The 18694-nt window shown below is 34.7% G+C and overlaps 5 protein-coding genes across 8 annotated transcripts in view; 1 reads left to right on the top strand and 4 right to left on the bottom strand.

Moving 5' to 3' along the window:
• LOC103833097 overlaps positions 1-18694 on the top strand; it is a 1138500-nt gene that overhangs the window by 901378 nt on the left and 218428 nt on the right. The window lies entirely within an intron of this gene.
• On the bottom strand, positions 1229-1792 carry LOC117127487 (sodium/potassium/calcium exchanger 1-like). Its single transcript, XM_033278019.1, has 2 exons — positions 1345-1792; positions 1229-1263 (listed from the first exon to the last, which is right to left on the bottom strand). The coding sequence occupies exons 1-2, from the start codon at positions 1790-1792 to the stop codon at positions 1229-1231; spliced, it is 483 nt and encodes a 160-aa protein (XP_033133910.1).
• On the bottom strand, positions 2758-4179 carry LOC117127488 (neuromodulin-like). Its single transcript, XM_033278020.1, has 4 exons — positions 4111-4179; positions 3600-4058; positions 2986-3028; positions 2758-2879 (listed from the first exon to the last, which is right to left on the bottom strand). Exons 1-4 carry the CDS (start codon positions 4177-4179, stop codon positions 2758-2760), a joined length of 693 nt encoding a protein of 230 aa, XP_033133911.1.
• LOC103833150 (glycine-rich RNA-binding protein 2, mitochondrial) lies at positions 4698-6008 on the bottom strand. Its single transcript, XM_018653417.2, has 5 exons — positions 5839-6008; positions 5483-5608; positions 5325-5393; positions 5137-5243; positions 4698-5041 (listed from the first exon to the last, which is right to left on the bottom strand). Exons 1-5 carry the CDS (start codon positions 5933-5935, stop codon positions 4889-4891), a joined length of 552 nt encoding a protein of 183 aa, XP_018508933.2. The 5' UTR covers positions 5936-6008; the 3' UTR covers positions 4698-4888.
• Positions 15411-16577, bottom strand: LOC103833287 (mitogen-activated protein kinase kinase kinase 18-like). Its single transcript, XM_018653527.1, has one exon. The coding sequence runs from the start codon at positions 16575-16577 to the stop codon at positions 15411-15413; it is 1167 nt and encodes a 388-aa protein (XP_018509043.1).

Consider the following 18694-nt stretch of genomic DNA (forward strand, 5'->3'; position numbering starts at 1 on the left):
CTTTCTTCTTCACATACATCTCAACAATGTGTCTTGTTGCGGTCCTCCTCGACTGTGGCTTGGGCAGATTCACTTTGTTGCAGAACCACTTCCATGCTAAGCTTTCAACAAAGGAAAGTGGCAGCTCACCAATGACAAGCATCTTGTTTGTAGCTTCCCAGACCACAACATCTGAAACCTTGGCGTCCTTCAGATAACCATCTTCATTGATCGCAGGCTGAATACGAACCATTCCCTCTTCCCAAGCTTTGTAATGTTTGCAGGTGGTAAGATGTTTCTGCAGGTTAGACGTCCCTGATTTGGTTGGACAAGCGAACGTCTTCTTGCAATAGTGACAGACGCATTTGTCTCGATTCTCTGTCGTCCTTGTGTAGTGTTCCCAAATACTTGACCGTACGCTAATCGTCTTAGTTGCCTTCTCTGGTTGAGACGTAGCTCTGCTTGAGCCGGGGACTTCTTTTCTTTTTCCTCTACTATCAGGAGTTGAAAACTCTTGTTGTGTTCCATCTATCTCCTGCTCTCTTTGATTGCCATTGTCTTTTCCATTCGGAGTTGTTGATGAATCCATCTACAAAATATAAACAAGATAATCAGTCAACAACAATGAACCGTGATTGAAGAATAATAATGAAAGATCGATCAAACTAGAGATCAAATACGAACGTATAAAGAATCAATCGAAAAAAAGAAATAAGAATTAAGTGTTTATGATTGTAAACCTTAGACTGAGTTATTTCGCTGTGAATTGTGAAGGAGCTGCATCGATCAAGACTCTCCATTTATAGAGAATCAGATGTAGGGTTTATGTGATTCGGTTTCGATTCTCTCAGAGACGATCGACGTTCTCGAGAGGAGTCACCGTCTCCACGAAGAGGAAGAGGTGGATTGAAAGAATCAAAGAATTAAAGCTTAATGCTTTACGGTCGGGCGTGATGTTTTAATTAGTGCTTTGGTTCAATCGGATACTCAAATGAGTATCGGTTATTCATCGAACCGAACCGTAACCCGAACATAGTGAAATACAAAACCCAAACGGGTATTTCTGAAGAACCGAATCTTCCCGAAACCCTGTTTTTTCGGTTCGGTTACGGTTCGGGTCCTCGGGTCTGGTTTTTGTGCCCAGGCCTAGTGTCTACCATAATTTGAAAGCTTGCTTATACATTACCATATATAAGCAAGCCTTCTCAAATCTTTTTGCAGTGTCTGCCATAATTTGAAGTATAGATTGCTAATCTCCATCATCATCAAATCTCTCTTCAGTATCTACATTGAACAAAAGTACATCCTGACTTAGATCATCATCATTAAAAATATAATTTGAACTTATATGTTATCATGACTTACCTTGCATCAACTTCTCACCCTCTGCCTCGATCTGTTTCTCAACATCTTTCTCACCATCCTTCTCAGCCTCTGCCTCAATCTGTGTCTCACCATCATTCTCAGCCTTTGCCTCATCACCATCCTTCTCGGCGTCTGCCTCATCACCATCCTTGTCACCATTGTCCTCACCCTCCTTATCAGCCTCATAATCATCCAAGCCCTGCTTCTCAGCCTCTTCATCACCCTCCTTATCACCATGCTTCTCAGCCTCTTCATCACCCTCCTTATCACCATGCATCTCAGCCTCTTCATCACCATCTTTATCTCTTCTTCTGCCTCCTGAAGCATATCCGGTTTCAGCTTCACCAAACTGGAATGACCAACTTTCTCTCTGAATCTTGTCTTGTTCCAACTCCTTTAGTCTTCTAGCAAGAATTGTTTCGTCTCTCAATGCAAATCCATCGTCCATTCTTTTGTTCAACTCCAAACTCTACTTCTCTTAAACTCTCACGACCTGCCTCGCCTCCTGCCTCGCCCCCTGCCTCAAATCCTGCCTCGCCTCCTGCCTCACCTCCTGCCTCACCCCCTGCATTGCCTCCTTCCCTGCCTCCTGCTTGCTCTTGTTACTCTCGGGTTCTCACATTCATCTCAAATAGATCTGGACAGAAAATTTTACTCCCTGGTTCTAGTAGGATCTTGTTCCAACTGTCAACAGCTATGTCTGGCGTATCCGAATCATCTATCAGCTCCAAGTCTTCATAAGTCCCTTCATCCATTATTTCATACAAAAGGTCTGCTTCATATCCTTCTGGTTCCAAAATACTGATAATCTCCTGAAATATGACCAACAACAAATTACACGTTTAATTAACTATGAACTTGAAGAAAATGACATAAACAACACTTAAAAAAATTATAAGCTTTTACCTTTGTGTTTCCTAGCGTCCGATAAATCATGTCAAGTGGAAATCATGTTGTTCCGGTCCTCTTGAACTTCCATTTGAACATTCTTGGACAACCATCAAGACAGTTTGGAACAGGCTCTCTGAATCTTTCTCTAAGGACAAGGATACATTCAAATGCTAATATCTGCACATCATTTCACACAATCACATTAGTTATGTTATAACAAATATGCTTATAAAAAATAAATTCTTATACCTCCAGAGGGTTGATAAACCTAGGAAATACCCACTGTGCATTCTCTGGGATCCCATCACGAAACTGATCCCTCACATGAAAAATCCCCTTCATGCAATCATCAAATGTGTAACGATCCCATAGAAATTCGGTGCAAAACTCCAGATCTTCTGCTGCTTGGAGAATGAAATACTCAATGAAGTATCCTCCTTTTGACATTCCTCTTAAAACTCTAGCCAGAAGGTAAAGAACTGTCATCCTCAGACGATCGCCACTACCATCAAACTTCATCTTCTAAAGTTTCTCTAAGACATCCACTTCTGTCACTTGCAGACCCTTTTCCTTCTCATCCTTTGTCTTCTTCACCTTAAAATGCTTTCTCGCAAACTTCATGCTCCCTATGCTCAGATAGTTTTCTGGATATGAGTGGCAGTATAAGCCAGAGAAGAGGCTATGTTCCCTGATGGAGTATCTAGGAGAACTTGCAACCCTTTCCATAGTTGCTCCGTTTGAAGAAAAAACCAGCAGGTTTGTCAGCTTCTACGGTCATATCATCCCTCTCAACCTGAAAAGCACAAACAAAATACACTGAATAAATAACTGAGTTATACAACACAAAATCACTTAGTTGTACCAGTTACACTAATTAAATTAAAAATAATATTACTAGTTCTACCAGCAAGCCTAGTTATACAATGACAACACCATCTCATTAAATAGTTATACAAAATACTTCTCTAGTTATACCAGTCAGACTACGTATAAAAAGCGTAGTTGTACCAGTTATATTACTTATAAGAAAATTGGTTTTACTAGTTATCCTGAATCTCTTTACAACATATTATTACTAGTTGCACCATTTTCACTCTTTTAATTGTACTAGTAATTCAATACTCAGTTGTATTAGTTAGACTAATTATACTTTCCATAGTTGTACCAGTTATATTATTTATAAGAAGTGTGGTTGTACTAGTTAATACTAGTTCCATTGATTTTGTTTACAACATATTATTACCAGTTGAACTAGTTTTATTCTTTTAGTTGTACTAGTTACACTACTTATATAATTACTACATATTTCTTAGTTCAATCCTATCGTAAATAATTCTAAAACCATTTTAAATTGACTTGCTTACCGTTCTTGGCGCGTCATTATCAACGGCAACCTCGAGTGCGTTTGAATCTCTGTTGTTAGATCCAATCTCCTCACCGTCCTGCTTGTCTACACGATGTGAAGGACTCTTTGTGGAAGAGCCTGAGGTTACTCGAGGTTGTTGTGGATTCTCGGCCTCACTCGCTGCATGAGTTGGTGTTGGCGATTTTTGTGGCTGACTCGGAATCACTGGGCGTGGTGTACCCTTACTATTGCCCTGAGAAGGCAATTCTGCTGCTGGTGTGGGGGAATGAACGCCTTGATGTTCCAGTGGAGATGCTGCGGTTTCTCTCACACGGTTTCGAGCCCTCTTGGTTGGATTAGACGAGGACCCACCATCCAGACCACTGTCTCGCTTCCTCTTCTTCTCTGTGGTCTCACTCCTCTTCGCCACATCTTTCTTTTTCTTAACGGCGGCTTTCCTTTTCGCTGCCGCTTCTTTCTTTTTCTTAACGGCAGCTTTCCTTTTCGCTGCCGCTTCTTTTTTTTTTCACGCCGGCGTTCTTCTTCTCTGACGCTCCCGCTTTTTCTTTCTTCTCGGCGAGCCGAGTTTTTGGCGACATTGCACATACTAATTTGGAGATGGAGATTGTTGTTTTGAGATGATTGTGCTTGAATCTGAGTTTGATTACAGATGGGAGTTTGAAATCGTGGTGGTTATGAGAGAGAGTTTGAAATCGTGAATAGGAAAAGATGAAATTGGGAATTTAGGGTTTTGAAGTTGGGTCGGGTCGGGTTAATGGGTTTTGGTGGTTGGGTTTGTAAATTTCTTGGTTACCTTTTTCCCTTATTTTCGTTTTTTTTTCTTTTAATTTTTAAACAAAAATACATGTGGTCCATAATAGGATTTTTTAACCTTTTTGACCCTTCCCAGCATTTGATCCCTTTTTCCAAGACTTCGCTTGCTCTCTTTGAAGTTTGAATCTAAAGACAAAATTCACACCACGTCACCTTGCCCTTTCTAGATGTCAAATCAAATGGTTGAACACAAATCTTAAGTCGGGTTGGGTATAATTCTAAAATAGATGATAATTTCTCACTCTCTCAGTTCAGATTTCGTCAAGAGTTAACAACGGGCAATATTTGAAGCTAACACAAACTGAGTGAAAAAGGTGTCTCTTAGATAAGAGAGTAATGACTACTAGAGTTTCAACAAATCCCATTCAGGTTTTGTACTAGCACCAGACTAGATTTAAATTATAAAAAAAAACAAACGAAGGTCCAAAACAAACAGAAAGATCAATTTCTTCTTATCACAAGAAGATCCTCTGTTTAGTAACCGCCTCCATCACCACCTCCTCCATAGCCACCACCACCTCCACCGTAGCCGCCACCACCTCCGTAGCCGCCACCACCCCCATAAGCCCGGGGAGCACTTGGTCTATCGTTAGCAACATTCACTCGGATGTTGCGTCCATTCAGTTCCTGGAAATAAAAAAAACCCAAAAGCATTAAACCATAGAAAACACACAAATAATTATCATTTAGAAAGTTTATTAACTGAGCATTCAAACACAAACCTTTCCGTCCATCTCTGAAATTGCGGCATTAGCAGCACTCTCATCAGAGAAATTGACAAATCCAAACCCCCTTGACCTTCCGGTTTCCCTATCAACAATGACCTTAGCTGCACAACAATAAATAAAAATAAAAAATATAAACTTTCGCACAATGTAACAAAAATCTTCAACGTGCAACCATTACTTACAATCGATGACTTCACCGAAGTTAGAGAAAGCCTCCCTCAATGACTGGTCATCAGTTCCCCATGAGAGACCTGAACCAATCAACACCACACGAGTCAAACCAATTTTCAAAACAAATAAAACATTCCGATCTTCATAAGAACAAAGACAAGATATTTACCACCGACAAAGAGCTTGGTAGACATGTACCGGAGAGAACCGAGCATAGACTGAACGGGAACATTCCCTGTCTGAGAAACCGCACCTTGCCTCAATAGACCACCGAGACTTTTGCAGAAAGCCATTTCTACACAAATTTGAAACCACAAACCTTAAATCAAATCTCAAAAACCTATTCCACAACGAGAATAACAAGATCCTAAAACTTGCAGATCTAGATTCAAGCTAGACGGAAAGTGTATATAAAAGCTCCCGATCCATTAAAGACGAATCGGGAATATTATGAAAGACACAAATCAAAAGCATTATGAGGCGTACGAAAATGAAGATCGAGAAGAAAATGGAGTAGATCGGTACCTGAGTGGTAAAGCTTCGAAACTAGGGTTTTGGTAAACTGAGAGAGAGAGGCAGGGGCCAAGGAATAGGGTTTAAGAGGTATATATATATATCTCATTTTTTTCTTTTAAAGATTTTTTATGGGCCAAATGATTATCATCTGCGTATAAGTGTATATTGCTAGTGTGTACTAATGCATCTATAGTTGTCCACGTGTATTGTTTAGTGAATCAATTTTTGTTGTACTATTCTGTATCTGAGTGTAGCTTGTAGTCGTTGTAGAGTAATTATAATTCGGACTAAAGTTTTTAAAGTTTCGGCCTATTTTATTTGCTCAGATACTTTTATTAGGCTTACAAACCCGAAAAATCTAGTTATATAAAAGAGAGTTTATCTCACTCCTGGGCCCTCCACATAGGAATCCATGTAGGAAATTCGTCCGGTCGCGCCACGTGTCCACTCTTCATCCGCATCGTTTCATTTATTCTGAAATTATATGGGCTTTTATCTTTACTCATTTTTATCTTGCTGTCGGGATTTTCTAAAACTTATTCTTAAGCTCAGTTAAGTACTTTAGGTTTTTTCTTCGTCGTCTTCTCACCTTCCTTTTGCCAATTTATTCGATCAGAAAACAAAGGCATTTATCAACTCACCGTAACATCGTCTCCACCTTCCATTAAAATCCCTTAAATCCAAGCTTTAAGGTGATTACTCCACTACTTTCATTCTAGAGCATTTAATCGACTTCTTTGGATTCTCAGCCAACTGACTGAAGCTGTGAGTATAAATATCACATCTTTCACCCATGAGCAGCACAAATTCAACAAGATCGAGAAGAAAAGTTGTTCTAAATGATACACTCTTTATCAAATAGGAATCTACTTGGATACGCTTGGTCGCGAGGGAAGCAAATCCAGAGGTAGCAGATGCTCGAAAGAGAATTAGAAGTAGCTCTACGATATCAGTTAAATGTATTGGCTTAATCTTCAACGATATATTGTTCATCAGGTAAGCATAATCACTCTCATTCTGTTATTTTAAATCTCTTTGGATTGATCACTAACAGCATTTTAGTAACCTAGGAATCTAATGTTATTCTCTTTTTGACACATGAGAGTTGTGTAGATTTGGAGACTTGAAAAATTCTTTTTGTGACATTTTAAATGATATCATCTTTTTGTAAGATAATATGATTTTCTGTGTTTGTTTGCGGTTGGTCTGAGAAAAGCTGGTAACGTTTTTTTGTTTTTAAAGCTGGTAGCTTTGGTTGTAAAGCTACGTTTGAATGACTGGATCCTGCTATGCTTCTCTGTTTTCTTAGTTGATTCAAAAAGGAGATATTACAAGAGTTCAAGCATGGGTCACTCTGAAACGTCCTGAACTCCCAATGGACTCTTAGGTGCCACTACTCACTCGCCTCACTCCACCAATAGAAAAGCTTTATTGTTCTTCTTGCAGATTCAAAGTACGTTTGGTTCTCCACGGTGCAGGATGCCGCAATAAAAAAAATCCCATCCTCTCCTTACGGTCACATCACAATCTTCGAAGGTTCTAAAGTCTGCAAAGCTCGATCGGAGATTACAGGTGTTTAGAAGCTTATCAGCAGCATGCTAATCCCATGACATCAGTGATGAAGCAATAAGGAGACCAGCAAGTCTTAAGCGGAGCTAGAAACAGGTGGCTCGAGTAGAGAGTGGAGACGATTGCTCAAGGGACGCCTATATGACTACTTCTAACAACCACTCACTGGATGAATCAAGCGCACAGAGTTGTAGAAATAGTCTAATGTAACGACATGATTATCGAAATTCATGCAGATGATCGTATATCAATGTCTGTTTTGAGTTACTCCTCATCCACCTTTTCCTTTAGGTATTTAAAAACGAACAAAAGAACAAATAGAATCCCTTATATACTAAAGCGCAAGTCGCCTGGCGAATCAGAGACTGCCATGTGGAAAAACTTAAAAAAAAACCAAAAAAAAATAGAAAAAAATTGAATTTCTTTTTGCATCCTACTTTTATCTAATTCAGATTTTCAACTACTTTTCTTCCTATTTTTTCTCAAAAATCTAAACCCACGTTAACTTGCATATTTTGAGACGGTTTTCTTCATTTTTATATAAATTGCAAACCTACTTTACTATGTTTTTTTACTTTGCGTCTCTGACAAACAAAATTTATACTCCCGCCTCTTCAATATTTTTTTTTGGTTTTTCATTTGTTGTTAAATTATCAAAATGAAGAACTGCATCACGTTATCAAAGGAAGGAAAAGTAAGTGTTCCATTGTTATCAAATTTTTGTTTCTTGCAACAATAATATAAAAGTGTACTTTATCAATCTTATCCATGTGCAACCATAATCAATGTGGGTTTTATTTGGCTTATAATATAAATCTAGATATCAATTTTTGAATCTGTTTCTCTCAGTTATACTTTAAAATATTCTACTACATATTTTCTATAGATGGAAAGAACAAAATGTTAAAGAAGATGAACAGAACCTGCAACTCTGCTCAACCATCTCAATATTTGATGAATCATTGACAAGACAAACGCATGAGATAAATGTGCGTAGGGGTTAAACGTGAGATAAAGGTGCTTATTTGGTGAAATCTATGTTTATATTTAGAGGTTGATTGTTTGCATATTTTAGATTGGTTTTTGTTTTTCAAAAACTACTTTTTTGTCCAATCAAGATTTTTTTAAAAGTGATTCCCTACAATTTAGGAAAACTTAAACTGATTTTATTCCCAATCAAGATTTTAACAAAAGAGTTTTCTTATAAAATAGGGAAACTAGATTTTAGATGTTTAACAAAGTTTTCAATGAAATAGTGGGTTATTGTCAAATTGCTTTTTTTTTCTTAAGAAATCTAAGTTCATATTCTATTAATTTTAAAATAGTGGGTTATTTTCAAATGGCTTCATGTGTAGTTAAAAATCATAATAACTACTTACTCACGTGAAATATCTCACACGTGTTTTTTTCGGAGCATCAAAATATTGATATTATTTTTAATAACTTTTTTCTCTTTCATAATTTATCATAATTTTTTTTTTCAAATTATTTCTATCCAAAATACAAAGGTATATTTTATGAAAGATTTATTTGCAAGGCAAATACATAAAAATTGATGAATCAAGTATAATTTCTCTTAACAATGTTTTTATGAGTTGTTCATATCTCAATTAGATAACATAAAATGCTTACAAAAATATATCATCATATCTATTTTTAAAACAAAATCCTTCTAAAATATCTATTTTAAAACAACATCAGATATTCTGTAAACCGTTTCCAGCTTATTTTTTTATATCTTATATATGTGTGTAAAAAAATATAAATTTATATGAATTAAAATTATGATAAAATAAATTAAAATATAATCGATTTGACCTGTGCATAGCACGGGAGTATACTAGTATTCAATAAAGCTTTAGTCAGTTGTTAATTTAACAATTATTTTCATCAAAAGTAAATAATTATGATAAAAACTATTAGATCATAATTATTCTATCTCACACAAATGCATACTTTGGAAGAAAAAAAAACATTAAACAAGAAAAGGCTACTATATTTATATAGACATAATTAATTTTATTTTTTTAAATAAAGATTCACAAGTTGAACACAATTAATATATTTACATATCTTTGATAAACATTTTATTTTCAAAAATGCTATGACCATTAAACAAGAAAAGACTACTATATTTACATAGATATATCTATTTTTTTTTAAAACATCCACAAGTTGAACACAATTAATATATTTACATATCTTTGCTAAACATTTTATTTTCAAAAATGCTATCAAAATATATCTTAAACTTCTATAAATTTATTAGAATAAATATTAGACAGTCACATTAAAATTTTCTATTAAAATAACTTAAAATAAATAATATTAGAAAACTTCAAAGATGTGTTTATATTTTAGTTGTTTTACACTTTATTTGTCTGATATTATGCAAACTTTTCAATATATTAATAAAATAATCTAATAGTATATAACCCAAAGACATTGAAAAATATGTTAGGATCTTCTGTAAATTAATTACTTAATTAATTAAATCAGTTGCTTAATTATTTTAAGTGAATAAAATATATAGTCTTGTAAATTAACTTATATAAGTAAGATAAACAAATATTTTGTGTCCGATTAGTTGGGTTTTAAGTGCATAAATTTTGTTGTAAGAATTTAGTTTGTAGATCTTAGGTTTTAGTGATGTAGTTATAATTTTTTTAATGTAGAAAAATATTATAAATTTTAAACTGTTTTTTTAAGAAAAAAATATATTTTAAAAGGATTGTAGTTTTAAAGAGGAGGGTCAATTAAATTACAAAGAGAACAATTATACAAAATTTATATAAAAACATAAGTGAAATGAAACATTTCTACAATCCAACCAATCAAACAAGTAGCTAAAATTTAATCAACTTTTTCATTTTGCTCATCACCTTATATATAATTTTGAATAAAAAATATCAGAAATTTAAATATTAATTATTTTCAAATTCGTAAGACAAAAAAATAAATAACTGAAAATAATTTATAATTGTCTAGCTACTTATATTTTTTATAATAGATTATGATATCTATATATTTAAATAAACATAAAAATATATAATAAAAATAAAATTTAAATGAAAAAACCCGGGCGTAGCCCGGGCTGATCCTAGTTTACTCTAAAAGACACAAATCAAATCTCCAATTATGCTAAAAGACACATTGGACATTGAAGACACTTTCCCATGTTAAATTGACCAATAAACTCTTTAACCAGTATGTAAGTGAGCCTGGTTACATCTCATAACTAAAAATAACTGATTAGAAACTGAACCATTCAATAATTCATTTTTTTTTTACTTCAAGTCTTCTTCTGGAAACAACGAGACCAACTCCCTTCTTTTTTTTTTTTAAATTCAATTCTTTTGCTCTAGATCTAGAAATTGTTAAAATGGAATGTGTTAAATCCTCACCTTTATGATTTTTTTTTTGTTTTCGTATTCTTTCTTTCTTGTATCATGATTTGAAATTTAAAACTTATATATATGAGAATCAAACAAGTTAAACGACAGTGACGGTGATGACCACCGCAAAACATCGGGGCCGGTAAGTCAGGCTTCGTTGCTTTACAGCCATGAAAGAATAATTGTCTCTTCTAAAGCTTTCTTCTTCATCTATGACCATCTGCTTCGATCTACACTCCACGCTACAGAACGCTCTACCACTTCTGATGTATTCAAACCAGAACCAAAACACATCCGAAAAACATAAACACAAGTCCTATAATAAAGAGAATTGTGGATGAGAAAATTGTGGACGTCAAAGTTGTGGAAGAGAGATTTGTGGACAAGAAAGTTATGGACAAGATACTTTGTGGACAAGAGAGTTGTGTTAACATTTTCTGTAGAGAAACCATGCAATTGGCTGTTTGTATTTCAAAAATTTTTACAATCAAGTGGAAGCTCAAGTACGCAATGTCTTAGACTTTGTGATCTTACGAACCATGCATGAGAGCATGTGTGTTGATTCAAGGATATCTGAAATCTTTCCTATCATCTATAAGGATCATGGATGGGTAATATGTGGATGGTGCTTTCTAGATGAATGTATCGTAGATGAGTTTCTCGTGGATAGTGTGTCGTGGATGGTGTCTTGTGAATAGTGTATCGTGGATGGATTTTTCGTGGATAGTATGTTGGGTAGTTCATGGATGAATGTATCGTGGAAAGTATAAACAGAGGTTGAGAAAAAACAAGTTACTCACAATAAAAGAATATTAAAAAACATGGGATTGTTAGAAAACAGAGCTTTTGTGTGGAGAGTATAAATATATGTTCAATCTTATCGTTTTCCACTGTTCACCATCTCTTTCACTATAGCTTTCAAGATAACAAGCTCTAACGAAAACCTTAAATTCTTCACCAACTTTCTCAACCTTTGCAACTCATTAATTACACTCCATAAGGCATGTTTTTTTCCAGCCATTGATCTACTTTCATCAAAATGATCCAACGTACATGATCAGTTCACGTAAATCCATATATCTAACGTTTTGCTTATGACTTATCATTAATTGTAACTACAATCAAATTTATGTTTCTTGCAACAATAATATTAAAGTGTACGTTATCAATCTTATCCATGTGCAACCATAATCAATGTGGGTTTTATTTGGCTTATAATATAAATCTAGATATCAATTTTTGAATCTGTTTCTCTCAGTTATACTTTAAAATATTCTACTACATATTTTCTATAGATGGAGAGAACAAAATGTTAAAGAAGATGACAAGAACCTGCAACTCTGCTCAACCATCTCAATATTTGATGAATCATTGACAAGACAAAAGCATGAGATAAAAGTGCGTATGGGTTAAACGTGAGATAAAGGTGCTTAGTGGGTGAAATCTATGTTTATATTTAGAGGTTGATTGTTTGCAGATTTTAGATTGGTTTTTGGTTTTTGTTTTTCAAAAACTACTTTTTTGTCCAATAGTAGTTGATAACTTACCTCCTATTGATGAACCAACCAGGTTTTTGGTATGTATTTCAAATATGAGACTATCCAACTTCATTTTGAAGACACGAGACAAAATGTCAGCTCTGTCTTCAGATTTTAGTCGTCGTTGCTGTAGATGTCTTGTAATCTCCGGCCATTTAGGATTGCAAGTGAATGTAATGAATAATTCTGGATATCCAAAAGTTTGACAAACAGCCATTGCATCCATGTACTTTTCTCGCATGTAACGTGCACCACCCACATATGTTGAAGGTAAGACGATTCTCTTTCCACACTTTGTAGAATCTTGGTTTCCACTTGATGCATAAGCTGAAACATTACTGTATTTATCTGCACGTAAGGCCTTTTGGTTTAACTTGAGATATCTAATTCTTTATGCTTCTATCATTGTAAAACCATCAACAAGAAATTGCTGAAAGAGTTTCCCGGAGAACATAAGAGCACTGAATTGGTTATAGCGCTCAAAAATTCTGTATGCAAAAAACTCCCTCATGCTAACTTTAGACCGTGGCTTTTTTGATGTTGTTGTCGTCCTCTTGAGATGTAGATCAATATGATAACCATCTTCACCAAATGGAAATAACAATGGATATTGTAGAGGTAGATATGCAGGGTGAAGCTCACTTATCCTGGTCAATTTCTTTCCCTTTGTTTCCACAATAATATCTCGAGCATCTATTTCTTCATCAAAATCTCCCACAAATAATGCAGCAACTTCTGAAGTTGTAGGAAGATTATAGGTTTTCTCATTTGTCCCACGTCCAGAAATCAAAATTATCTTCACATCCGATGACTGTAATGCATCACCAAATCGATCCCTTGCGGTTCTGAGTATCTTTGCTTATGGATTGCATTCATCCAACATAGATTTTATAGCTTCCACAGTATCATCACGTAGGGTTCTAGACTGAGAATTTGGTGCTCTTCTTTTGGAGCTGTGATATCAAGGTTTATGTATTAATAATTATTTTAAATCGTACTTTACGTAACAAAAGTTAAAACCACAATGACCTTAATAATAAGTAAATATAATATTTAATAGTTTATTAATTTACCTGAAAGCTGATATTCTGTTTCTTACTTCATTTTCAGTATCAAATATATACAATTGTGTAAAAGCAGGAGGGAGTCCTTCTTCAGGCAGAAAGCTTCCAATTTGATGAAAGTTTTGACCATGAAGCCTAAAGACAAAAGGTCCACGTCCATTGTTCACAGAAGCATCAATTTCTCCACCCATAGAGGTAAAATCAAACATTGAATTATATGCCCTTATGTTCTCGATGAAATTAATGCTTTCACTGTCTCCTCTGAATAGAAGATCCAAAAGTACTTGAGGCAACACTGGAGGGGGAAGCAATTTGATTTTTCCATGCATACAACACATTGAAAACTTCGGAGGTATACAATTTCTTCTTTTGTTAATGCGCTCATTGTACCACATCAAAGCATTAAAGTTTTCGCACAACCAAGTTGCATCACCGTAGTCTTCATAGCCTATTAAAACAATCACAAAGTAAAATAAAACTTGCAGACCATGAAAACTTGATATATTAACGAACTTACTGATTTGGTTCGAATTTGTTTGAGAACTGCAATGAAATCGTGGAGTATTTGAGCTACTGCTTTGTGCTGTCCGTGCAACTTTAGTTTAGAAGTTATGAGATTGGAGGGTCAAAATAATTGAGCTGCCTAAACTATTAATTTAAATGTTCTATAATTACTCCACTAACTGTAGAAATATTATTTAGGGGCGTACCTGATACAACCTTTGAAGAAGAAGCAAATGTGCTTGAAGTGAGTGGAGTTATATTTTCTGTGTTTTAAATCAAGGCAAAAATGAGAAGATAGTCGGAAGAATATAATTGATATGGTGAATACACTAATTTACCATTGCAATAAGTTGTATTTTGGCTCTGGCTGTTGCAATTTGCATGCTGCTGCATTAGGATTTTTTCCAATTCTTGACTATTCATATTGGTTCCTGCAACAACAGATACGAATTAGTCGTATCAAAGTCGTATGGCACAAAGTAAGCTTACATACCATTTGTAGTATCAGTTAGTGGCTGCTTTCCTTTGTTTTTGGATCTACTTTGATAACTATTGGAAGAACTTCCGATTTCGTTTTCTATAACACAGTACAATACATGATGCATTAGATGCAGATTCATATTTTGTTTGAATTTGATAGTGAACTTAAAATAAAATACCATTGCTGCAGATTGTGTTTTGCCTTCTGATGTTGTTGTTGCCTTCTTCATTTTTCTTCCTTTTTTTTGGATTGGGAATCTTCATTCTTCCACCTTGCTTTGTTGCCTATGTTAAACTTGTGATAGCAAGATAGAGAACTGGTGATTGCTTTTTAAACAAACAATAACCAGATAGATGAAAATAATATAATAACACTCGTAAGTTCGTAAGTTGTGAACAAAACATTTACAGCTTTTGATACTGACTCTTTGTGATGAGGAAGTTATAGAAAGTTGGATATTTCAAATTTATAACTTCCCTCTTAGGCTGAACAAAAATTATGAAACTTGTTTTTCTTTTTCTGTATTTTTAATTCTTCAATTTTTTTTTCAGTTTACATTTTCAAGTTTAACCCATTTCATATTTTTAATATAGCCATGTTACCTAAAAAAAATTCTTCTTCCCTATATTATAACTTTAAATTAGAAAATATTAATTTTAACTTTAATTATTAATGTTTTCCCGTACACATGGGATCAAATTTTTATAGAATCTTGAATAAATACTCCTGCCAGATCATGTATTGTTTTTTATTTATGTTCAAAAAGATAAGGGAAGTTTAATTGTAATATTTAAAATGATATTAAAATGATATTGAAGTTTAGAATACCTGATTTAACATAAAAAGAAATATATTACATAGAACAAATAATTAGATAGTACATTTGATACTTAAAAATAAAACTGCACACAAAGCCATAATTTACATAGTATAAAAAGTAACTCTTCTGCAACGTTGCTTGAATCTCTTTGAAAGTCTTCTTCGTAAAACATGGATTCACCTCTTCCACTTTCAGTAGCCTCTTCTCTCCCTAGTAAGAGTGACCAACGATTGAAGCAAGAAATTTGTGCTCCAGCAAATACATAGAGTCATACCTTTTCTGAGGATCTTTTTCTAAGCACTTTCCTAAGAAGTATCTCGCACTATCAGATAACCACATGGGTAGCTCAGGTAAGACACTGCTGTTGCCAATAACATCTTTCAATTCCTTCCTGTCAGTTAAGCCAAGTTCACTCCAAGGCTTCTTCCCAGTAAACATTTCTAAAATAGTGCATCCATAGGACCATATATCAGCACAATAATCCAAATTTCCAGAACATAAAAGCTCTGGAGCCATGTACAATAGTGTCCCTCTTGCAAACCCACAACCATCCCCATACTCATCTGAGGTTTTTCTCAATGCTAAACCAAAATCAGCAAGCTTTGGCTCAAATCCATTAGGCATTAAACAACCAAGTATAGTTGAGCTATTAACCGGTTTGAGCAAGATATTAGCTGGTTTAATATCACAGTGGATGATTTTCTTTGAGTGTACATAGTTGATACCTTTTAGGATGTGTAGCGCAAATAGCTGAACATCGGACTCCACCATCCCTGTTCCTCTGAACTTGAGAAAGTCTGCAATACTCCCACCAGAACAGTACTCAAGGATTAAGTTGTAGTCGCTCCCTAGGGGTCGAGTTTCAGCTGGTGCTATATTACTACCATAGTAAGAGATAACATGAGGAGATGAAAGATCCTTCAAAATTCGTTCTTCATCACACATATTGAAGGAAGATGATAAAGGTGCACTTTTGATGGCGATTTTTGATGGCAAAGCATCACCATTCACATAATCATTTCGTATGACTAAGTAAACAACACCATGAGCACCTTCGCCAAGACAGATAGAGCGTACCCATGAAGAACTTACAGAAGTTTTAGGAGTTTTGGGTAACTTTCTTACTGCCGCTTCAAAGACACTACGATTAATGATTTGTAAGCTACTCTCGCTTTGATCATTGTTGGGTGGAGGTGCCGTCAGACCAACTGGAGATTTAGAAGCCGTGGATAGCTTGTAAACAGCCGCTTCAAATGCTTTTTGATTGATGATTTGTAGGCTGCTACCAAGTTGATCATGATATTTTTTTGGTGTGGTCACAACTATCTTCCTTTTTTTGTTTGTACTATGGCGGGAGGAAAGTAGGAAGGTTTTCATGTTTTCTGCAACTTAAAATCAGAGAGAAAGAAAGTTCTTATGTAAAAAAAAATGTAAAACTTTGATAAGGATAAAGAAGACTGGAACGTACGGGCCCAACTTATAATCTTTTAATAGACATAGAAAATAATAATGTTTTCAAAACCTGAGTAGTTGATTTAGTGGGGTAAGAAAATGTTAAAGTGGTTTGTTTAATAACAGTTATGAAAGATAGTGGGGGTGAACATGTTTTTAATATAACTCGCACGCATGCATCAGGAAATATTATACACAATTGTATATATTTAAAAAAATAACACATGAATCAAGGTTGTGACTTATGTTTTAATATATAAGATGTTTTCAAAATCTAAAAAAGAAAGTGTAATTTTAAAATTTGAAACTATTAATAGATTATTTACAAACTAGTATTATACCCGTACTGCGTACGGGAAAAGACGATGATTAGTTTGTTATGTTAAAATAGTATGTTTTTAAAACAATTAAAATAGTATGTTTTGTAACAAAATATATTAATGGACTCATGCTAATATCCAAATGTATTGCAAATTTGTAGACAACATATATACTTGAGTTCAGTTAGAATGATAATAACATTCTTTTTTTTGACTGACTAATTTGTTAAGAAATTTTTATCTGCAGGTTTATTTATTTTTAAAGAAAATATATTTAAATTATACTGGTTGCAAGGTTTTTTAAGCTCTAGTTATGTTTCTCATACAACAGTTCCCATGATAATTATGATTAAATATAAAGAAACTATCTTATGTGTTGTAAAACATGCTTTATAGATACACAACCGTCTACATTAAATCATATTTGTAAATTCATTTCCGCTCCCACCCTGAGACTGCGAATATTTAACTAGATTCCAATTTTATTAGATCAGACTGAGTGTTAAATAGTAGTTATGAATTTTCAATTTTAAAATATGTTCACTGGACCATTTGGTAAATAAACCAAAAAAAATATTTGCAATTCAAGCAGCCTTTCAGCATAAACTACGAAAAGATAATAGTATAAGTGTCATCATCATGACTTATTTTATTTTTACCAGAAAACAGAGATTAATATCAATCTGGAAGCAGGGGCAAAATTAGAGTAATTTTCTAATGGGTGCAAAATCTCATAAATGACAAAAGGGGGTCGTACCTTTTTTTTTTTTTTTACAACAAAAGGCTAAAAGAACTAAGCAGATTCCTTATCCAAGAGCCACCTCGAGGGAGAATCAAATCAACATAAACCATAGCAGCATGCTGATTTCTAGCACCTCGTGCTAGCTTGTCCGCCATTGTGTTTTGTGCCCTCGGAATATGCTGAATAGTAAAAGGATGAAAAAATTCCTTACACCGCAGAAACTCCTCCATGTGTGTAGTGAATGCCAACCATTCTGTTGGAGTAGACACCATCTTCACCAGTTGAGAGCAGTCAGTTGCAAACACCACTTCTGAGATTCGTAGGGTCTTCATGCACTCCATCGCCCATATCAAAGCTTCACATTCAGCATGTAAAGGTGATAGACTTTTGCGAATAGACATGGCACCCATCATAGTATCAGTTGATCCACCTTCTTTATAAACCCATCCTTGTCCTGTGCACGAGTCTTGTGCCCTCCATGCTCCATCTATATAACATCTATTTGTATCACATGTAATGAAGTGATCCACAATATTTGACGATCCTGTATTTGGAGAATCACTGGTCTGTGATTTGGCCCACACATTTTCTATTTCTGCAGTCCGGAGGAGATCGAAAGGATCCCTTGTCTGATTTTGATAAATTTTTCCATTCCGATTTTTCCAAATAAACCATAGAATCCAGGGAAAATAGCTCAAATCTGGTTCTTTTGGTAACCGCCAAAAAAGATAATCCATATTTGTAAAAATAGATGAGGTCGGAAATATCCCTGGGCAAGACGAAACATTAGATAATGCCCAAATTTGAAGTGCAAAAGGACACTCAAAGAACACATGATTAATAGATTCTTTCTCAGCCCCACACAATTGACATTGCATATCACATTTAATACCACATGAGTGAAGATTCCTATACACCGGTAAGCAACCGAAAATTATTTGCCAAACAAAATGTTTCAATTTTGGTGAACACTGCAGTTT

The sequence above is a fragment of the Brassica rapa genome, chromosome A08 (assembly GCF_000309985.2).
Source record: "Brassica rapa cultivar Chiifu-401-42 chromosome A08, CAAS_Brap_v3.01, whole genome shotgun sequence".
NCBI classification, from domain to species: Eukaryota; Viridiplantae; Streptophyta; class Magnoliopsida; order Brassicales; family Brassicaceae; genus Brassica; species Brassica rapa.

Excerpts from the sequence above, each read along its gene's own strand:
- LOC103833287 (XM_018653527.1), bottom strand. The coding sequence starts at position 16,577 with ATGAAAACCTTCCTACTTTCCTCCCGCCATAGTACAAACAAAAAAAGG.
- LOC117127487 (XM_033278019.1), bottom strand. The coding sequence starts at position 1,792 with ATGGACGATGGATTTGCATTGAGAGACGAAACAATTCTTGCTAGAAGA. Across the intron at positions 1,264-1,344 it reads GGGTGAGAAGTTGATGCAAG|ATACTGAAGAGAGATTTGAT; the intron begins GTAAGTCATGAT and ends TGTTCAATGTAG.
- LOC117127488 (XM_033278020.1), bottom strand. The coding sequence starts at position 4,179 with ATGTCGCCAAAAACTCGGCTCGCCGAGAAGAAAGAAAAAGCGGGAGCG. Across the intron at positions 4,059-4,110 it reads CAGAGAAGAAGAACGCCGGC|AAAGAAGCGGCAGCGAAAAG; the intron begins GTGAAAAAAAAA and ends GTTAAGAAAAAG. Across the intron at positions 3,029-3,599 it reads ATAATGACGCGCCAAGAACG|GTTGAGAGGGATGATATGAC; the intron begins GTAAGCAAGTCA and ends TGTGCTTTTCAG.
- LOC103833150 (XM_018653417.2), bottom strand. The coding sequence starts at position 5,935 with ATGAGATATATATATATACCTCTTAAACCCTATTCCTTGGCCCCTGCC. Across the intron at positions 5,609-5,838 it reads TTCGAAGCTTTACCACTCAG|AAATGGCTTTCTGCAAAAGT; the intron begins GTACCGATCTAC and ends AAATTTGTGTAG. Across the intron at positions 5,394-5,482 it reads TACCAAGCTCTTTGTCGGTG|GTCTCTCATGGGGAACTGAT; the intron begins GTAAATATCTTG and ends TGATTGGTTCAG.